The sequence below is a fragment of the Felis catus genome, chromosome C2, assembly GCF_018350175.1.
Source record: "Felis catus isolate Fca126 chromosome C2, F.catus_Fca126_mat1.0, whole genome shotgun sequence".
Classification (NCBI taxonomy): domain Eukaryota; kingdom Metazoa; phylum Chordata; class Mammalia; order Carnivora; family Felidae; genus Felis; species Felis catus.
Genome location: NC_058376.1, coordinates 78102563 through 78125089, shown reverse-complemented (window position 1 = coordinate 78125089; position 22527 = coordinate 78102563). Strand labels below are relative to the sequence as shown.

At 37.0% G+C, this 22527-nt stretch overlaps 1 protein-coding gene across 8 annotated transcripts in view; it reads left to right on the top strand.

Annotated features, from left to right (window-relative positions):
* Positions 1 to 22527, top strand: part of TP63 (tumor protein p63) — a 229293-nt gene that overhangs the window by 69203 nt on the left and 137563 nt on the right. For 7 of the 8 annotated variants that reach the window (XM_019839986.2, XM_019839985.3, XM_003991796.6 and 4 more), the window contains exons 2-3: positions 14741 to 14869; positions 15642 to 15774. In XM_019839986.2, the coding sequence (XP_019695545.1) occupies positions 14741 to 14869; positions 15642 to 15774 (262 nt within the window). Of the gene's footprint in view, positions 1 to 1717; positions 1852 to 14740; positions 14870 to 15641; positions 15775 to 22527 lie in introns of those variants that run through there. The other variant, XM_045037149.1, reaches the window with a different exon arrangement.

The following is a 22527-nucleotide window of genomic DNA, read 5'->3' as shown; positions in this document are numbered from 1 at the left end:
CACATACTTGTACATACTACCTAGAAAGAGTCTCAGTGTAGGTGGCCTTAGAGGCCATCGTCTCCAACACCTTTAGATGGTGCATCTCCCAAGAAAAAGGGGACCAGAAGCTGGCAGAAAGGGAAAGGGAGAGACTCTGGCTACCATTTCTCTGCTGCACATTCATCAGCCAGCACCTCCTTACAGACTCGGCCATCTCCCACTAAGACAGAGCGAGCAAACAGAAGCCTTCCAAGGCCACACTGCAGTTACCTTCTAATCACTGGACAGCTAGAGGATTCATCATCCCTGCCTTCCTGCAGGAGGTGGGACGCTGAGAAATGTGAAAGGTGATTGCTCTCACATGGGGTTGCTCTCAGAGGACTCTGACAGGAAGGACCTTTGTGAAGACCCAGGGGCCTGAACTGAAGCTTGGGCAGCTGTAGTTCTTGGTATAGTAAGGAAGTTTAAAAGAGCCTTTGAAGCCTGGTATTGGTTTGCAGTGGGCAATCTTCACCAGGGATCAGGAAGAGGTTTGCCTAGATGTGCCGTCTGGCGTCAGCTGAATGTGGAAAGAAAGAACTGGGGTTGATTGTGTAACAGTTGAGGAACAATAGGTTTGGGGCCTTCAAATAGAAGAATACTAAAATAGGAAGGAAGCTTAGTGATTAGTAATCCAATTAGCTTCTTTTACACATAGCAGGAAATGAAGCTTTGACTGAAAAAAGGGAATCCCCCAAAGTTACCCAGCGAGTTAGTCCAGACAGAGAAGAAGAATATGGATCTTACTGTCAAGTCAAGTGCTTTTTCCTCTGCATTGTTCTTCATGATTAGAAATAGGGGCGTCTGGATGGCTCCGTCGGTTGAGCATCTGACTTGGGCCCAGATCAGGATCTCGCGGTTCATGGGTTCGAGCTCTGCGTCAGACTCTGTGCTGACAACTCAGAGCCTGGAGCCCGCTTCAGATTCTGTGTCTCCCTCTTGCTTTCTGGCCCTCCCCCACTCATGCTCGCTCTCTCTCTCTCTCTCAAAAATGAATAAACATTAAAAAACATAAAAAGAAAAGAAATAATAACTTGGTGCAGGATGCAGTGAGAAGCCTCGGGATATTCCACTAAGGTGGGTGAAAGAAAGGTGTAGTGATCCATCTTGCTTTTAAAGGTTCAGCTAGAACTTTGTTTCACAAAGGGACTTCTTCAAACCACCTGGAAGGTGGCTCCTTGTCTGCCTCACATGCCCAGACTTCCCTCCCTGGGCGTGAGGAGGAGCCAGCTGCCCAGGTGATTCCAGTTTGCTTATCCCCCCACTAGAGAATCATCAGCCCTGGACACCAATGTTGCTCAACCACGCCGCACATTAGAATCTCTTGTGGAACTTCTGAATTTTTGAATAATACTTCTTCCCAGATCCTATTCTTCAACATTCTGATTTCATTGCTTTGGGATAGCACCCAGGCATCTCTATTTTCAGCCCTCCCCCCAAGTGTCGTAACGGTAGCCAGATTTAAGAAAAAGGAGGCTAAAAGCCCAGAGTTGAAGCCTGGAATGGGGTGATAGCACAGAATTACAGGTGTGAGGACGACTCTAGAGAGATGGGACTGAGCACCAATTAGGTCTGAAGAGTGCTGTTGCTCAAAAGGAGAATAGGAAAGCAGGAACAAGAAGCCGGTGGGCCTCTTTGGGAGGGTAATGAGGTTGAAACAGGCTCAGGCATAAGCACTTTGGAAGCCTGATTAAACAAAGACAGCAGTGCGGGCTCAGAAGGAAGTCTGTAGAGATAGATCTACCTACTGGCTCTAGACTGAAGTGCATTTGGATTCCTCACCAAGAAGAAAGGACAAGTGACTCAGAGGAAAGTTTTCTGAATTGGCAGGTAAAGAAAAAATAACAGCGGGGCAGTTCTAGAAGAGAGAACGTGTCTTACCGTCAGCAATTCTAGAGCCTTGGTCCGTCAGATAACAAGGTCAAAAGTCTCCTGTAAAATAAATGATAGGATCTTTGGACCAGAGGGCCTGAGAGATCACTAGGGACAGCCCCCTCACTTCCTAGAGAAGGAACTTGAATCCCAGAGAGGAGCAGAGACTTGACCAGGATCACCGGCAAGCCAGGGTTCTGACCTCTGTCTCTGGGAGAGTCAGCACAGTGTGATAGATAGTTAGGCTCCAGACTCTGGAGCCAGCCGGCTGACTTTGTCGCCCTCATGGACTGAGTGTGTACTTTGAGGAAGTTACTTATGCTCTGTGTGGCTCAGTTTCCTCATCTATAAAATGAGGATTCAAATAGTCAAACTACCATGGATTGTTGATGGATTGAATGAGTTATTATCCATCAAGCATTTAGAACAATGCCTGGCATGTAGGATGTATTATACAATATTAACTGTAATCATTACACCATACTGTTTGATTCAGGTGATAAAAAAGACATTTTAGTAAGCAAGAATGTGATAATGGCTTGCCTCTGTGAGGATGGATATTTGGAGAAAATGCAGATTTATCAAGGTGCTACATTTTCGATAAAAGCTTCAAAGGGATTAGAATGTAGGTGATTTCTCAAGCCTTATGCTTTCACATGCAGTTTCTTTAAAGTGCAGATTCTTGGGCCTTATTCCAGATCATCTGAAACAGAATCTTTGGGAGGTAGGGACAGGGACTCTGTATTTTCTAAAATGTGGGTCAGGTGGTTCTCTTGAACTTTAAGTGTGACACCGACTGCCCGTTGCTGAGGAAGTGGAGTAACCTTCTGAGGTAAGATTTCAAGGCCTTCCCTCTTGCCTGAGATAAGTGCTGTTTCTTTTTTCACTGTTACAGATATGGAAATTCGGCCTTAGAGACGCAGAATAATCTGCCCATAGCCATTCACTTTGTAATTAACAGACTAGAGACTCTCAAACCAAATCCTTCAGACCCCAGATGTCCCATCCTCCCAGTTACCATGTACTCTGGAGGAAGTAAATTACCACTTGGCTTCAGTTTTCTTATCTGTAAAATGGGATAGTATTGGCATGTACATCACAGGATGTTGTGGAAATAAATGCATGTCAGGCATATCGCAGAACACCTTGCCTGCAGCAGCAATCAAATGTTAACTGTTGTTTCTGTAGGGATTGGCATAGTCATGTGTACTCTATTTTCCAAATATTTCCTTCTAAAAGCCTTTGCTTGACACCCACTTGGTGCCTGCTACTGTGTTAGACTACTGAAATAAATGAGGTTCTTATGCCCAAGAGCTACATCTCCATTAGAAACTGTAAATAAGAAACTGTACTCTAAGACAAGATGTGATCCTGATCAGAAAGGAACAAAAAGAGCCATACTGTCTTAGTAAAAACAAAATTTCTCTACCAGGAGCCCTTGGGAATATGTCATTCTGGGCTGTTGGATTTTCTAGGTAAACAAGCATATACTCTTTAAATAGTATTTTAAAAGAATATTGGAAGGTTGATATTTCCGAGCATAAGGCATACTTCACTGTCTTTTTAAACCAAGAATAGTATTTACCATGCAAACTCTTAATGATTCAGGATCACCATTGGGAACCTTTTTATTGGGTTGTCATCACATTGAAGTTCTCAGGAACTTCTGAGGTGTATGTACCTGTCTCTTTATTCTTGTGCTTGTATTTTTTTTTCCTAAAATTTTCTCTTTCATTGTTGCAAAACATCCACTTCCTCACAGGAGTCATTGTGATCTATCAAGAAAAAAAAAAAAAAGACTTGGGAATCAATTTGACCTGTATTTGTACACTAACTCTACTAGTCTGTGTGAACAAAGGCCATTCATTCATTCACTCATTCAACAAATATTTATGAATGCCGTATTATTATGAATTCTGTTATTTATATATGAACATATATGCAAAGATATATGCAAAGATATATTCATGTAAGTTTTTATCTTCAAGAGGCTGTAGTGTGGACATTTCTTAATTATTGAGAACTATAGTTTCCTCACGTCTTTAAAGTGGAACTGAGGCAATAGCTGACATGGGAGTGTTGGGAACATGGGGTAGGGGTAGTTGGAAAAAGAAACAGATAGGATTCCAGTCCATGAAATCTCTTAATGTTCTTGTTCTTTATTCACAAGCATTATGCAGTATTTCCAGGCACTGTTCTAGACCCTGGAGATGCAGCAGTGAACAAACAGTCTGCTCTCATTGAGTTTACATTCTCATAGGTGAAACTGACAATATATAAGTAGATATATAATACAGTTTCAGGTAAGTGTCTGAAAATACATACAGAAGTGCAGATAGGATGAACCAAAGATGGCAAAGCCTCTCTGTCTTTCTCCTGCTTCTTTTCACGATGATGTCTATAAATGTGTTGCTCAATAAATAAATCCTTATGATTTATTATTTAAATATCAAACATTACTGCCAGGTAATATCCTTTAACATGTATCATATCCCATTCAGAAAAAAAAAATCTCTAAAATTTAAGGTTTGTTAAACTGAATTCCCTTCCTTTAGCCAATTTGTATGTTTAACAACTTAGAATAAAATTTAACAAACAAATTATTTAAATAGCCTGGTATAAACAATTCTTGTATCAAATGTTAAGGAATTAGGTAAACATGGTAATATGAACTTTATACACGAGAACGACCCTGTAAAAACCCTTTTGCAAAATGGGTAAAGCATGATCAAAGGGAAGTAGAATGAAGGGAACAGAGAAAATGAAGGTGTTTGTGAGGGTCGGGAATAACAAGATAATTGATTTTTAATGTTTAAAAACTTCTGTTTTTTATACCACCAAAATCTTATCTCCTGTTATAATAAAATAAAATGCACCTTAAAATTTTGAAGTTAAGCTATTTCAGTACCAAGACTTGGAACAAATGGAGTCAGGGCAGGTGAAAATATATGGTGGCCTTACGTTGAAGGAAATACATAAGATCATTTAGCAAATCGGTAAGGGTGGGTGCTCCAAAGAATTTGTTCTTGAAGCTTCCTGTCATAGCACTGTTTTCTTTAATTTTTACTACTAATTCTTCAGCCCATCACATATACAGCTGATAAACACATTAAATTATTTTGCTATAATTTGTAGATCATATTTAGAATAAAATGTACACATTAGACAAATTTATATTTAAAAAGAACACAGAAAATCTCTTATCACTTAATACAAATGTCACTCCACGTTGCTTTCTTTGGTGGGTTGTCCATCTAATCACTCCTAAGAATAAGGTTCAGGACCTGGATGTGCCATTGACTTTTGGAATGTATGACCTTAACCAGTCTTTTAATCAGCTATTTAACTGATTATCCATGCTATGAATTTCCATGCTATAGTAATACCCATGCTATGAATTTGAGCCATATAAACTTGCTATATTTCACCATTTTTGACCTCTAAAATAATGATTTCATATGGTTCAGATGATACATAGGTCATAATATGACTATCAAATGAGATGTATGTGGAAATAACTTCATACTAGAGTATGTATAACAAATGTGAATCATTATTTATGTAGCAATAAAATATTGACCACTATGTTTCTGAGATATGCTCTAGTAATTGTGTCACCATCCTATACTTAAAATACTAATATATTAATGGAGACAATTAGGCAAGTACTTAAATAATTACAATATTTATGCCTCAGTATGCACTGAGGCAAGAAAAAATAAGCTTAGACCGGATCTGATAATTTACCATCTTCTAGTGTTTAAATATAATAAATGATCAGATAATAGTCTGTAAGTATCCAGGGTGAGGATGCTTGCAATCGTAAGAAAACTGCATCCTAAGAAAACTCCCCTGTAGATTTGTATTTTCCCATAGTCCTTCCAGAACTCGATGCTCATATATCTCAGTCATGGATGCTACACGAACTTCCTATCAGGTCTTCACATTAGTACAAAACTCTAACATATTCAAAGCCTGATGTAATGGTGATTACATTTATTCAAATATCTTCTAAAAATTTTAAATTTTATTTACTTATTTTGAGAGAGAGAGAGAGAGAGAGAGAGAGAGAGAGAGAGAGAGTGTGTGTGAGTTAGAGCAGGGGAGGGGCAGAGAGAGAAGGAGAGAGAAAATCCCAAAAAAGCCTGATGTGGGGCTTGAACTCAGGAACTGTGAGATTATGCCCTGAGCCAAAACCAAGAGTCGGATGCTTAACCGACTGAACCACACAGGCAACCCCAGATGTCTTCTAAATTGTAATTTGGGAGCAGTTTATAGATATGTTCCTTGTGTGTAAGTTTGCAAGTGTCTATATTTGCATGCTATAATGTCAAAAATGATATTAGAAGTAAGATGGATTCAAGTCTCCCTTATCATTATCTTCACCAGATGCCAAATTCTAGATTTAAATGGATCAGACTATTAACTGACCAATTTATTATAGGACAGTGATGTTGGATGATGTTTTTGTTTTTTTGTTTTTTGGGGTTTTTTTTTTATGTTCATGGATTTAGAGACAGCTCAGTTTACAAGAAGTTTACATTTTTTATGATTTTATTTATTTATTTTGAGAGAGTGAAAGAGAGAGAGAGAGAGCAAGCAAGGTGTGGAGGGGCAGAGAGAGAGGGGGAGAGAGAAGACCAGGCAGGTTCTGCTGTCAGTGCAGAACCCAATGCGGGGCTTGAACTCATGAACTGTGAGATCATGACCTCAGCAGAAACCAAGAGTCAGATGTTTAATTCACTGAGCCTCCCAGGTGCCCCATAGGAAGTTATAATTGCACACTTTCTTCAGAGCATTGCAGAGGGAGCCAGGATGCCTGGGGTGTAGCACGAGATCCCTGTAGGTTTCCTGTGGGACTGTGAATAAAATCCCTGTGAGTTCTTATTTGTAGAAAGTATAGAGGATGAGAAATAAAGCCTTTTTCAGTTTTGTTTTTTTTTTGTTTTTCTTCTATAACTCTTTGCTAGAAAGAACCAGGAAAGTAGGAATATGTGTTTTGACTCCCAGCCTCTGTTTTGACTCCCAGCCTCTCATTTGTTAGAGGACCTGGGTATATAGTATGGAAACACCATTTCTTTTTTTTTTTTAATTTTTTTTTCAACGTTTATTTATTTTTGGGACAGAGAGAGACAGAGCATGAACGGGGGAGGGGCAGAGAGAGAGGGAGACACAGAATCGGAAACAGGCTCCAGGCTCTGAGCCATCAGCCCAGAGCCCGACGCGGGGCTCGAACTCACGGACCGCGAGATCGTGACCTGGCTGAAGTCGGACACTTAACCGACTGCGCCACCCAGGCGCCCTTGGAAACACCATTTCAACATGAGTAAATTACGGTAGAATTAACTAAGGACAGGGATGCTTAAAACATGCCAAATTGAGAAAGTAAACTCAAACAATAAACAAAAAAATATGGTGGATGTCTTGGTCCCTTCAGGATGCTATCACAAAATACTACAGGTTGGGTAGCATAAACAACAGAGATTTATTTCTTACAATTTTCAATTTTGAAGGCTCTGAAGTCCAAGATCAAGGTGCTGGCAGATTTAGTGTCTCGTGAGGTTCCACTTCCTAGTTCATAGATGGCAGTCTTCTCTCTGTAATCTCACAAGGAGGAATGGGGAAGAGTGCTCTCTGGGACCTCTATTATAAGGGCATGAATCCTATTCATGAGGGCTCTACCATAATGACCTGATCATCTCCTCAAAGCCCCACCTACAAATACTATGACTCTGGAGATTAAGTTTCAACTTATGAATTTGGGAGGCAATACAAATATTTAGTGTATTGAAGTACCTTTTTTAGGTGTGCAGAGCTTTGTACTAGATGTTAGTAAATGTGAAGAATGTGACCTGGGGGAAGATGGTGGAGTATAAGAGGTTATAATTTGAAAAGACTCTTGCTGAAAAAAATAACATGTAGGGTACAGCTAGCTGAATAATTTGGAAAAGAGGGTCTGTCCAAAGGAATAAAAAGGATGAGGGATGAGGTCTAATTAGATTTTGCCCAGGGTACGAAGATGAGCGATTATGAAATCTGAGTCAGGAAAGGAGTAGCCTGATAGAAATACTGTTTGGGGAAGATTGATGATCACACAGAAGTTAGAAGAGATTGCTGACCAGTGACATGATAGCAGCAGGAAGGTTCACTGGGATGGGGGTGTGAGAGATCGGGGTTACAGCCAGACAAATCATTACCTGAAGGCAGCAATTGGTTAGGATAGAGACTGGGGCACAAAATATCGACTTTAGAGGACTTGGTACTTGAGAGAAGAAAAGATCACTACCTCAGAGTTAACAACTGGTGAGTTGACCCTAGATATATGTAGACTTTGATGGGAGAATTGGGAGTTCAGGGTGCAGAGTAAAGAGTTATGGCAGAAGCAAGCTGTGGGCAATCAGGTGTTCAGACAGGTGGTAGTGGAAAGAGAAAAGGCGTCTGAAGATGAAAAGGAACTCCACTAATTATGGCAGAATGGAGGATAAATGGATATTGACAGATACAAAAGAGATTTTCTTAAGAATACAGTTTATCAGTTCAACCATAAAATTAAAAAAAATCTACATATAATACATATATATACAATATGTATACAATATGTATACAATTGTATACAATGTATATAATTGTATACAATGTATATATACAATATATATATACTATATGTATATACTATATATATATATATATATATATACACACACACAATATATATATATATATGTGTGTGTGTGTGTGTGTGTGTGTGTGTGTGTGTGTGCGCTCTAAATGCATTTTATCCATGTGAGTTTTCTTTGCTGGAAGTGAAGTTGATATATGGGTTTGACTCTGGGATTAATACAAAGATAAGGAACAGACTGGTCATTTTTCAACATGAAGTTGAAAAGGAAAGATTTCCATTTAATGAAGAAAAGATGTTAATGTACCTTATTTAGATTATATGAGTGAGTTTCTGGACTTTGACACATATCTAAAGCATATGAATAAATTTACTCCTCCAGGGCTCTTGGGCACTGTTGTGTGCAATGATTAGGCAATTTATTAAAGAGCATCAAGGTGTTCTTCAGCATCCTTTAAACTAAGTATGACAATTAATAATCAGAGTGGTTGTAATAGCAGAGTAAGCTGAAAATGCAGGATTGCTTCTGAACTAAAAATAAAAATGGCATTATGTGATTTGGAAAACTCCTGAGGCCAACTGGAAGACTTGTTTGGGGGAAGGTCCAGAGAGGTTAAGCAATAATTTGATGGATTGGTAGGTTGGATGGATGGATATACAGAAGAAGTCATGTTCAGAGTTTTAAATCACTTTTATCTGAGAATTGGGAACAATCCCATAGGTTTTGACTGCTCAAGTCCCCTTGGAAAACAATAGTGACCTCAGCTGTTTTTTCTTACATGACATTTTAGAGTCAGCTCTTACCAATATTGAGAATCTTCAGAAAGGCCAAATGTTCTGTCAATATCATTCATTGGTCAGTATGCGTTTTCTCACATCATTTCCTGCTCACTTGGAAGAAAAGGGGTAATGATTGTGATGAGACAGAGTTGGTAGGATTTTTGTTATTTTACAGAAAAAAAATTCTAACTATAAAAACCTTTATTATGAATGAAAATTAGAACCATATATATATATATATTATATATATAAAGCATGAGCATTATTATATATGTATATTATATATGCATATATGTATATTATAATATGTATATATAATTTAATAAAGCATGAACTTTGAAGTCATACAATCTTAAATTTAAAGCCCAGCATTATTAACTAATTAATAAATTAGTAAATAAAGCCCAGATCTATCATTGACCAGCTGAGTGAACTTGAACAACTTCCTTAACCTCTCTGAGCCTAAAAGTGTCATGTGGAAAACTGGAAAAGCAGGCCCCGTAATGTGAAATCCTGTCATAATCAATGGCAATCCTTTTCTGCCAATCACCAGGCAAATAGAGCACAAACCAAAATGAATGTTCCATGCTGGCTTTTCTGTCCTTCAGAAGATCCCAGTCCAGAGGGAAATTAAGAGCACATAAGGTTATGACAGAGGGTAAAAATTAGGCAAACATTGAAGGTGTTCTATTTCTGACACTAAACTATGAAAAACTTTCAAAAAAACAACATACATGTCTCATTCATCAATAAATCCCCACATAGCTTTTCACATAATACTCAATATATGTATTATTGAGTCTTTTGCACATAAATAGTTCACTAAAGTACATTATTAGATAAGTGTAGCAATAAATTCACACAGGGTTTTTTAAAAATCTGAGTAATTTCCCTACATTATTTTTTTAAAAAGGCTTTCAAGAACATAGATAATAGTAAAATAATTAGGAAGTGATCAGGTTTGAGTATTTATTATCTTTGCTTTTAACATTATTTAAAGTTTAATACTTTGTAATAAATTATAATAATGACTGTGTTTAAATACTGGCTTGAAAAAATTCCAGAATATTGAACAGTCTGCTTTCATTAGCCAGTGCTCGAGCACAACAGTGGATCTAGGCTAAGTTTTTAAGGTATCAGCCTCAGTTTCCTTGTGAAAATAGATAGCAAGTCTAGACAGTGTTTAAGGGCACAAATGACTTTGACATTCTATGTGGCCCCCAAAGGTTTAGATTCATGTGTGACCCCATCTTTCCAAGTGTTGGCACAGTTCCTGAGGGGGCACTCCAGGTCTGCTTTTCTGGTGTTCCCCATGCCACATTCTGTATACCAGAAGGAGTGACACCCTGTCAAGGGAGCCTTGAGTCAGGAAGTCGAGGAACAGCCAATCAGCTTCTTTTCTGATCTGCATCACTACCAAATGCTGTTTTGTTTTGTTAAGTGAATTAGAGGATGTTGGTATACAATCAAGTATATTCCTTCCTACTCTCATAGTTTTAAGTATGGATGCTCTAAAGGGGAGTAAAGAGGCTTTAAATATCCAGAAAATGCTAAGTATGGGAACTGTTCCAAGAGGCCAAGGGTTGGGCAATTCATGATGAAAATTTGTGTCTGGTGATTCAATTTATTTTTCCTGGACTGTGGGTAAAGACTTATGTTGAGTACAATATAGCTGGGGTGAACTGGTTCTTTTTAGATTTCACTTTTCCACCTATTAAATAAGAAAAGGTAGGCTAGATGGTCTCAGAGATCTATTAATTCTAAAATCCATCTATAATATTAAGGTTGTTTGGAACTCTGAAATATTAGATTTGGAGATTTTCAGGAGTGCTGAAAGAAACTTAATGTAAGAGATTTGAGTGACGACTCCTGGGACAGAAAAGAAAAAAGCAAGAGAAAATGCAAACTGTTGGTGGATACCTCTTGGGGTTTTCAGCTCACTTCTACAGAGTAGGGTTCCTTTTTTTTTTTTTTTTTTTTTTTTTTTTTTTGCTGAGTTAATACTAAGAGCACAGGGTATTTAATCCACAAAAAAACAAGCTGAAAAGAAAAAAAAAGTGACTTGAGGCTTCCTGTCTGTGGGTGTGACTGGTTTGACAAACCCCCTTGAACACAGTGATTGTTCCATGAGTAAATTGACACTGAGATTCATCCAAAGGCAAAGCTTCTGAAGATAGGAAGGGTTTACCTCACTCTTCCTGCCCTATGGCACTAGCTGATCTCCTTCCTTCCTGTCAATAGTATTTTACATCTCTATTCAGAGACCTGGAATCAATTCTGGATTTGCACAGGAGAGACGGTGAAGATCCTCTAACTTAGACCACCGATTTTCTAAAACACTGTAACAGAACCTGTTCTTCAAAAGAAATCTTGCTTGGAACACTACTATACATAAGACAGGCAAAAGCCAAACTTCTTGGTGTTAAGAAGGAGGAGCGTCTGGACTCCTATCAATATGGCCATTTCTTTACATCTGGTGAACACACAGAGGCACTGGAAACCCTAGAGTTTCATGCAACCAATTTGAAAACTGCTGATGTATTCCAAACCTCACTCTCAACTTTTATAGTAAAGTCACTGTAAAGCTTGAGGTCTTGGGGGAGGGATGAAAGGAGAGGGGCTATTGCCCTATTCAATGTCAATAAAGGTGATCTAGGAGAGAAAAGAGAGGCGATGGCGAGCATTTTATGGTGAAAGAACACAGAAAGAGAAAGAACAGTTTGAACTGGAGAGAAATGAGGGGATAATTCAGGTTTAATAACTTTTGTGTGACACTTTTACAGCTTTCACAGGACTTTCAAATATGCTATTTAATTAGTTCAATTCAGCAACTCTTTCCTGGATACACATTTTGTAATACCTGACCTAATCCAACCCAGGCACCAGGCACTGTATACAAAATAGGTAGCACATTATTTCAACCACCTGGTAAAGGAAGCATAGTTGAAGATACAAAGAGGCTAAGTAAATTGACCATGTCCTTAAAGTGTGACAATGGTAGAGCTGAAATTTGAACCCAAGTCTGTCTCACTTCAAAACCCATGTTCCTTCCATTCCAACCTCAAGGAAATATAAAATTGTAAGGGATGCAAAGAGATATGGACGTTGCCTTCAAGTTACTTAAAATTCTCTACACTCGATTGTTGTCCAAGGAAAGTAGGGTGAATTACCATTGATGAGATGCAACTGAAGGCCAAGAAAGTTTGGAGAAGGAAGATTATAGTTCAAGTGAAGGACTGGGAAATGCCTTGTGGGGAGGAGATCATTGAGGACTGGGTAGGTGTCTGTGAGGCAGCAGAGCAGAGGCGACTGTCCCTGTGTCACAGTCAAGGAAGCTGAAGCTCAGAGACTTGCCCGCAGTTTTGCAGCTGGTTAGTGGAGGCAGCAGAAATATAGGGAAGGTCTTTAGGTGTCAGAGAGTGACTAGAGGGAAAATATGAATGTAACATAAGCAAGGTCTGATTTAGCCTTTTGCCAGTAGTTCAGTTTGTGGCCATCTTCTCCATCCCCATTTCTGCTAGCATCCTCTTGTCTTACCTGGACTGGTGCAACCACTTTGCCCATAAACTGATGTGCTGGAAATCTTTCCTTCACACAGCTTCCAGATTTCTCAGTACAAAACATATTCTGACTGGCAACCTCATGCTTAAAACCCTTTAATGCTGTAGAGGTGGATATGGATGTGCAGAAAGAAATCCATCCGTAACTCATTCATGGGTGTATGTGTGCACACGAGTGTAAGTAAAACTGAGAATTTCTGAATAAGATCAGTGAGTTGTAGCAGTGTCAATATCCTGGTTGGAATATGTTTGAACAGTTTTGTAAGTTGTTGTATACCATTGGGAGAACAGCATAAAAGGTGCATGGACTCTGTATGTAAATCTGTATTTATCTCAAAATTAAAAGTTAATTTTAAAATGTGTTGCAAAACCTGAAAGTATTGAAATATTTAATCTTTCTTTAAACATAGCGTATGATTTTCTTCTCCTCTCTCCAGTTCTGTTTTCCAGTGTTCTTTGCCCTAAATCTTATACTCTACTAACATAGAGTTTCTTGCAATTTTCTCACATACACCAAATGATTTTCCATTTTAGGATTTTGTCTATGCTGTCGCCATAGACTGCTCACTCATATTATTAATCCCTACCTGGCATAGCGAATTTCTTCTCCTTCTTTAAGGCTCTTTCTTTGATCCCTTAGATGAGCTGATATATTTTATCTTTGTACTTTCATAGCATTATACATACTCTATTTATTAGAGGTTTGGTTTCCTGTCTTACTTTCTATACATTGATCTTCTAGAGATGACACTGTTTTATTTGCTTTTTATTTTCAGTGGCCTTTATTCTTGCTAGTAAATAATAGATGCTCATAATGTGTTTAACTAGAGTAAATGAACTTATTTCTCCTTACAGGTTGGAAATTATCAACAATAAATCCAATGCTATTATCTTCTGTTACGTAACAAGCTCAGAGTATTCATTTGCAAATTTAAGATGATTGACTATCTTAGTACACTATTTATTAACACTTTATGATTTTAAAAGTAATGATGAAAAGCTTAGTTAATTTCTTCCTGGGGTAAAATTAGTCTACTGATAGTCACAATGAATCACATACTAAGATGATCTGTGTAGATAACATGCCAACTGGAGACAGCATCACCTGAGAAAGCTGATATTTTCCTTCACATTATATAGGGATCAAGGTTATTTTTTTTTAAGTAAAGGCAAACGTGGGGACCCAGCAACAAAATGGAGCAAACAGAAATAATACTCATTTGCAACATATTCAGATGTTTAGTCTGAATACTTAATCCTTTAGTCTAACATAGAATCTTACATTCCAATTAACAACCACCCACATACACACATCAAGGTAGGTTAACTGGTGATTAAAATTTTTTAAAAAGTAGAAAAAACTAGGTTCAGAGGTTTGAGTTTATTTTCCCTGGGCACAATGCTGAGATGGTAGTTATGAGAGAGGTGATTTTGCTGCAGGTGAAATTTCAATTTTCTGAACGCCTCTCTGTTTTCTGATTCTACTTTTTACCTGCTGGAGGCAGAATGGGCAGATAATCAGTTGAGTCATTTTAAAACAAGTTTAATAATAGGTCACCCTGGCTGTCAGAATTAATGAGGGAATGTTTATTTTCTTTTTGAAATCTTCAGAGCATTGATGCTGGATAGTGGAAGTGTAGAGTGTTAACAACATTATTAGTTACAGAATAACTTGATAGAAGATGTGATTGTCTAACTGTATGGCAAAATGGGATCCATGACATTGCCCAAAGAAATGCCACTCATGCAACTTGTAAAATTCGCTGTACCTGCCTGCATGGTTCTGAAAATGCACTTGAGTTATTCTTGATTGAGTATGCTTTAGTTTAAATACTCAATATCCTAAATACAGAGACTATAATTCTAGTTTCATTTTTGTTCTTTTAAGGTTCGTAGAAACCCCAGCTCATTTCTCTTGGAAAGAAAGCTATTACCGATCCACTATGTCCCAGAGCACACAGACAAGTGAATTCCTCAGTCCAGAGGTCTTCCAGCATATCTGGGATTTTCTGGAACAGTAAGTATCAAATAAACACAAAATATTGTACTTAAATTATTATAAATGGGCAAATGCAGATTATAAAAATATTGCTTACTATGACGTGCTCCTAAAATCAATAAAAATCAGTCAATATTGTTGGAAAAATGTATTTCCTCCAATAGTATTTCTGTGTCAAAATTCAGTGCAGATTTATTCAGTTTATAATACTGAATGAAGATCATTATTGCAAGGTGGTATAATTTTGGAGCGTAATTTTGGTCTCCTGACTACCTCCAAATAGGTTCCCCAATGACTCCCTTGATACTGAAAATCTGTTCCTTTGGCTTAAAGACTCTTAGTTGCTGGTACAATACAAATACCCCCTGAACAGGTAAAACACTAAATTTTGTTGGTCATTTATGCCTTGCTAGGAAAATGATTATTGTATTCTTTATTGAGTTTGGATAAGTGAACAATTTAAGAGGAAATACCAGAGCACTTCGTACCCTAAGGGATGGGGTATAAAATACTAAGTTCCTGATACATCCTTTCTCTCCCACATCCACCCAGCAATTCTCTGACAAGGGTAAGGATCATGATTCCCATTTTATGAATAGGATTTAGATTTGAACTGCCTGAGATTACACGTACGGCATGTGGTTGAGCCACGATTCAAACCTAGAGTTTCTGACTCTAACCAATGAGCTCTGCCATCTTTGAAACTGAGAGAGCTCACTGTTATCCCCTGGGTTCTTGTGTTTTAGTCCCATTCCCTGCCTAACACCCTTTTGTTTGTCCTTTATTATAGGCCTATATGTTCAGTTCAGCCCATTGACTTGAACTTTGTGGATGAGCCATCAGAAAATGGTGCAAGAAACAAGATTGAGATTAGCATGGACTGTATCCGCATGCAGGACTCAGACCTCAGTGACCCCATGTGGGTGAGTGGCAGGAGATTCTCCTATAATCTGTGGGCCATGCTATCCACATCTCTGTTAAATCTCTATATTTCATGGCATATGAGAAGGCAGGTGGCTCTGAATGGGCTAAGCCATTGGGCAGAAAGTCAGTGTGGTCAGTAGAGAAAATTAAGCATTTGTGGATTCTCTTCATCAACTCTGCCTACTGCGTGTGCTTCTTCCACTAGTGTGGGAAATGTGGGCTGGGAATAATCCCTTACATCCTTTATCTGAATCTTTCCTCATGTCTATCCCAGTTTGGGAAGGATGATACCAGTCCAAGGTTTTATAAGGGGAAGAGACAGTTAGAGTCAGAGTCTAGATCTAAATTCTATCCAAATTCTGTCTATACTAGGGCGGGATGGAACTCTTCTTCTTTAAAGAGGGAGGAGAAAGTAAATTCAATGTGAAGACACAAGTTTAAGTACCTAGTAATAGAACAAGGGGAAAGAAGGTAAATAATACATAAAATAGGTGGTTTTTGTTTTTTGACTTTTGTTTTCTTGGCTTTACCACTGAGTCACCAGTGACCTTAGGCCTCAGTTTCTCATACAAAGGAGTGTAATGGGTTAATAATAATAAAAGACACTTATCCTAAATGTTTGGATAAAATTTTCTGTATTTGTGCAGCACATCGTGCTAGTGGGCTTGTTTTGTTTTGTTATTTTTTAAATAATTATTCACTGTACAAATTCTGTTGCCTTTCCTGTAAACACACACACACACACACACCCAAACAAACAAACCCTTCTAGAAAAATAGGACAAAAAACAAAAGGTAGAGAAAAGGTGGATATTTCATAGAACACATGTGGGCATGATCTTGGAAATCACTTTAAAAATACCTTGCCTTGCCTTTCTGATAGAAGATGTTACTGGAATTTTCACTCTGTGTGTGTGTGTGTGTGTGTGTGTGTGTGTGTGTGTGTGTGTATTTATCTGGATTGTACTTCTTTCTTTCTTTGGATTGTACCTTTTTCTTTTAATTTTTTTTATTGGATGAAGGTGTGTTGGGAAAGGGAAGAGGGAACAGCCAAAAATATGAAGTTGTAACTTTGTGGTTACACTGATGTTTTGTCACTAAGTTGATGAAAAGAAAATGCAATTCTTCAGTGGCCTCTTCCATTCTAATATCAATACGCTTTTCAGTTATCTTTGAGCTAGTGAAAGGAAACTGATGGATAAATCCAAGGCAGGTCACTCAAGGCCTTGGAATTTATTATAATTAAACATAAATGGGGGAAATTCTTATACAACAGTGGCTTCAAAATTAGGATATCCCCAATTCACTGAATAACATCACCTCTTGCTAGGTAGTGCGAGCCTAGGCAAACTTATCTTTGTATGTTCTCTTTGGGCATTTTCTGTTCTGATTCCTGGACTCATAAAAGTAAGCAAATTTATATAAAGCTTAAAATAGAGAATCAAGCCTTTTTATTTACAGTTTCAACTGTCATTTCACACACTTTCGCACACTGTAGCATGTGATTTTTTTAATGTGTCATGCAGTTTACTTCATTATATTATTAAAAATTTTGTCCTTAGGAACATCTTGGGTTTTTTATTGGGGGGGTGGGAGGTTGATTTTTTTCCCCCTCTACCCAATTCCTATCTACCCCTCAACAACCGTATATTCTATCTTCTCTGGGAAAATTTCCATATCACCATTCTTCACCATATAGCAGAGACCGTTCCTCTGAGGCAACTGAGGTATATTTTTAGTCCTATTACATATTATAAAATATTATCATTGTTTATTTCTCTGTCTCTCAAGGGGACAGGGGCCATGTTTTGTCATGCTCAGTATTTGTTTCAGTATATGTCTCATAATAGACCCTCAGGAAATTTTGAAGTCATAAGAAATGAGATTTGGAAGTTATCTATAAAGTCCAAAAGTTCTTTTTCAAGCAGTCCTGTCCAAAAGAAGTTTCTTTCAATGATGTAACTGTTCTATATTCTGTATTGTTCAATGCAATAGTCACCAGCCACATGTATCCTTTGGGCATTTGATATGTGGTTGGTACAACTGAGAAGCTTAATTTTAACTTTATTTAATTTAAATTTGAATGACCACCTGTGGCTAGTTGGTAATATATTGGGTAGTGCAGTTCTAGAATATCTCCAGCCAGGGGGTTATTCTCTTCTTGAGCATTCACATCAGCAATGCTTCCAGTCCCATCTGCCTCTTGTATTCCTTCCCTTTTGACTATGGTCTGTCAATGCCAAAAGCATTATGCTTTTTAGGTAATTTATTTTTTACTTGCACTGTTTTTTTGCTTCTGCTGGAAAGTACCCAGATTTGCTATTCGAGCAAAACTTCAGTCATTTAAAGTCCATTGTGATGCTTTTACAAATCAGCTAAGGAAACTTTAGAGAAATCCTAGTACAGTACCTGAGTAAGAGACATGGAAGCTATACAGGATGTTAGAAAATGGAAAGAATCGGGGCACTTGGGTGACTCAGTCAGTTGGGTGTCCAACTTCAGCTCAGGTCATGATCTCACAGTCCGTGAGTTTGAGCCCCGCACTGGGCTCTGTACTGACAGCTCAGAGCCTGGAGCCTGCTTCAGATTCTGTGTCTCCCTCTCTCTCTGCCCCTCCCCCACTCATGCTCTGTCTCTTTCAAAAATAAACATTAAAAAAATTTTTTTTAAAGTAAATGGGAAGAATGAAGGGGAGAAAGCCAAGAAATTACACAGATGCCATTGCTCTCCTAATAAGTATCTACCTAAGAATACACTGCTTCATGGGTTGAGGGATATTGTTATTTAAGAAGTACTGATATTTAAAAGAATTATCCATTTGTGTTCAACATTATTTCCCGAGCATCAGTTATTCATATATATATATATATATATATATATACACACACACACTTTATATTGATTCTTTGAAATTGACTTTTAATAACGCTCCTGGGAGGACTGACCTGATTGAAACTGAGAGCATTCAACTTAACATTGATCCATATGGTCCTGTTATAATTCTAAGTCACAAATTTTTGAAATGACATCATCCTTCAAACAAGTAGCTGCTGCAACTGGTGTGAGGTTCTTTCCTTCTATTACTTCATAGCGTATTTTTGCTTGACTTATGTATAGGCTAATAGCTAAATAGTTCCAAAACGCTACATATAAGTTACTTTCGTTTTCCATGTAATAGTTTTTTTTTTTTTTAATTTTGGATCTCAGCCTAGATGTTCTCACTGTGCAAGAAATATGAATCTGTGGACATGAAACAACATGTCCGATTATTAAGGACGGAAATCGTGAAATCGAGAACGGCATCCATCTTTAATGACTTTTGATACAACCTTCACCTTGATAATTAGTCAAGAAACAGAATCTTAATGTGTTGCTCTGATTATTAGCAAAGAAATCTGAATTGCAGAGAGTATATGTGCCTTCTTCATTAGAATGATTTTAATGTCACTGAAGACTGAACTACATTGAATTAGCAAATGAAGATGAATGGGATTTCTCAATTTTTTAAAATAATTTAGCCTATGTTTCCAAGATCCTGTTGGCTTCTGATTCTAATGTCCAGTATATATTACTTCACATCTCAGCCTTGCCTTATTTACAAACTGTCACAGTATGCCTGTCATGTCTTCAATGGGTAGATAATGGCATCAATATTTAAATGTTCTCCTGGAATGATTCATGGAAACTACATAATTTTATTTGTGCATTTGTTGACTCTTTGTGCTTTAGAAGAAGCCGTATATAATTGAACTGGGTTTTTCCCTTGCGATTTGAGTGGTAATTATCTAAAACCATCCATTTTTATAAATTCTTATTGTAGCATCCCAGATATACATGAAGAGTCTTTAGCTCATCACCTCTGCATTTCAAAAGAGCAGATAGATAGTGTGCTTGTATTTGGAAAGGTGTAGACCACAGCATACTGCCCTACATCTTAAATGGCCCAAGATTCGTATAAGATTTCAAGTATATATACACTAGATCTAACAACAGACATTTCCTTAGTACTTACTGTGTGCTATGTTCTTTGTGATACAGATGAAGAAATCATGGTCTCTAGCTTTGAGAACACCCTAATGTAGCAAATGAGCCAATGTGTATAAAGTTACTTAGGAAAAGTATTCATATGTACATACTTTTTGAAGACACACATAAAAGGAATGATTTATTGTGCCTGAGAAGGACTGGCAATGTGTTACAGAGAAGGCAATGTGTTGCAGAGATTTTTATTTAAGCCTTGAACTATGAGTGAGTCAAATTGACCAAAACAGGGAAAGGAAAAGAGGCCCAAGTTTTTGTCATGAAAACAACTTATTAAAAATACTATACTGTAAAGCTTAGAAGTTTTAAATGATGAGGCTTAAACATTTAGCTAAGGAGAAATTTCTATAGAAAAAAGGACAAAATATACATTTAAAATTTTATAACACATGGCAAAGGTTTAATAGCCCTAACAACCTAAATATTTAAAACTACGAGAAAGACGGGCACCGGGGTGGCTCGGTCAGTTAAGGGCTCGACTTTGGCTCAGGTCATGATCTCACGGATCATGAGTTCAAGCCTTGCATTTGGCTCGGTGCTGATAGTGTGGAGCCTGCTAGGGATTCTCTCTCTCCTCCTCTCTCTGCCCGTTCTGTGTTCTCTCTTTCATGCATGCACACGCTCTCTAAATAAAATAAAATAAAATAAAATAAAATAAAATAAAATAAAATAAAATAAAATAAAATAAAAATTTAAAAGATACTAAAATAAGAGAAAGATAAAATCCCTGCTTTTTGGCAAAGAGTATAAGTACTTCACATATGTTTAACTGACATTAAATATTCAACTTCTCTAATAAAAAAAATTGTGAAGTCAAAGAATGAGATTCACTGTTCATCATAAATTGTCTTCTACCTGGTCAGCAAAGATTTAAATGATTGGTAATATCCAGTGCTGATGATATTGGGAAACAGACAACCTTTTCACTTTGGACAAGAGTATAAATTGACGTATTTGGAGAACAATTTGCCTATTCTAATTTATTAAATTTTAAAGGTATTTACACTCATCCTTTAAGGCTGCTTCTAGGAATTTCTTTCACAAAGCAATTTAAAATATATAAATAAGCATATACACAAATATATATGCTGGCATACATACATACACACACAGACATGCACACAAACACACACACATCTACACAGAAATGAAGGCTTCATTGTGACATTGTTTATAATATCTAAAATGATAAGACTAGATAGAATTTTGTAGATTTTTGTAGAATTTTAATGTTTTGGGCTCTGATAGATAGGAAAGAAACTACAGTTTAAAGCAAATGAGGGTTAAGCCCACCATTGAGAGATGGTATTAATAATTATGATGCATGCTCATTTTCATCTTGCCAGTTTTATTCATGTGAACCTCAGTATGATTTCTGTGTTTGTGCTTTGTGTGAGGTATCTGTATGTATATCTGGGAAAGATTAAGTAAAATTGATATAATTTCTTATGAAATGTTTGGAAGAATTTACTAATAAAACCATCTGGGCATGGATATTTCTTTTTTGGAAAGCTCATTAAGTAGTTTCATTAATTGTTACAGACCTAATGAGATGATTTGTTTTATCTTGGGTAAGTTTTCATAAATAGTGGTTTGTAAAGAATTGGTTAATTGCATCAAAGTTTTGATTTTTTTTTGTACAGAATTGTTTGGAGTATTTCCTTACTACCCTTTTAATACCTATGGGATCTGTAATATCCTCCTGCTCATTTCTGACATTGGTAACTTGTGTCCTCTTTTTCTCCATCAGTCTCGCTAAAAATTTATGAATAGTATTGATCTTTTGAGAAACCAGCTCAGCGTTTTGGTTTCCCTGTTTTTCTCTATTGTCTTTCTGTTTTCAACTTTATTATTTCTGGTCTCATTTTCTTCTGCTTCATTGGGTTTATTTTACTCGTCTTTTTTTCAGGTTTCTTAAATTAGAAGTTTATATTACTGAGTTGAGATCTTTCTTGTGTTCTAATGTTAGTATTTATGTTTATAAATTTCCCATGCGACACTGGGTGGCATCCACTAAATGTTGATATGTTGTATTTTTATATTGCTCAGTTTAAAGCATTTTCTGTTTGCCCTTGAGACTCTGTCTTTAACCTATGTGTATTTATAAGTCTGTTTAATTTCCAAGTATTTGGGTATTTCCTGTTACCTGTCCCTTACTGACTGCTGGTTTAATTCCATTATGATCAGAAAACATACTTTGTATGATTGCAAATTTTTGAAATTTGTTAAGGTTTGCTTCATGAGTCAAGATATGGTTTATCTTGGTGAATATTCTGTGGGCATACACTGATCTATAAATGTCAATTAGGTTCTGTTGGTTTGTGGTATTATACAGTTTTTCTCTATCCTTGTTTATTTTGGTTTCATAGTTCTATTGATTACTGACAGATGAATACTGAAGTCTTCAACTCCAATTATGGATTTGTCTTTTGCTCCTTTCAAGTCTGTCTGTTTTTGGTTCATATTTGTGTGAGTTTCTTCTAGAAAACATATAGCTGGGTCACTTTTTATCCATTCTGGCAATCTCTATTAATTGGCATATTGATATCAGTTTCATTATATATATATATATATATATATATGTATAAATTATATATTTTCATTGTATATAATATTACATATATACAAATATTACATATGTGTATACATATATTAATATATATAATATATATATATTAATATATATGTACATATATATATTAATATATATAT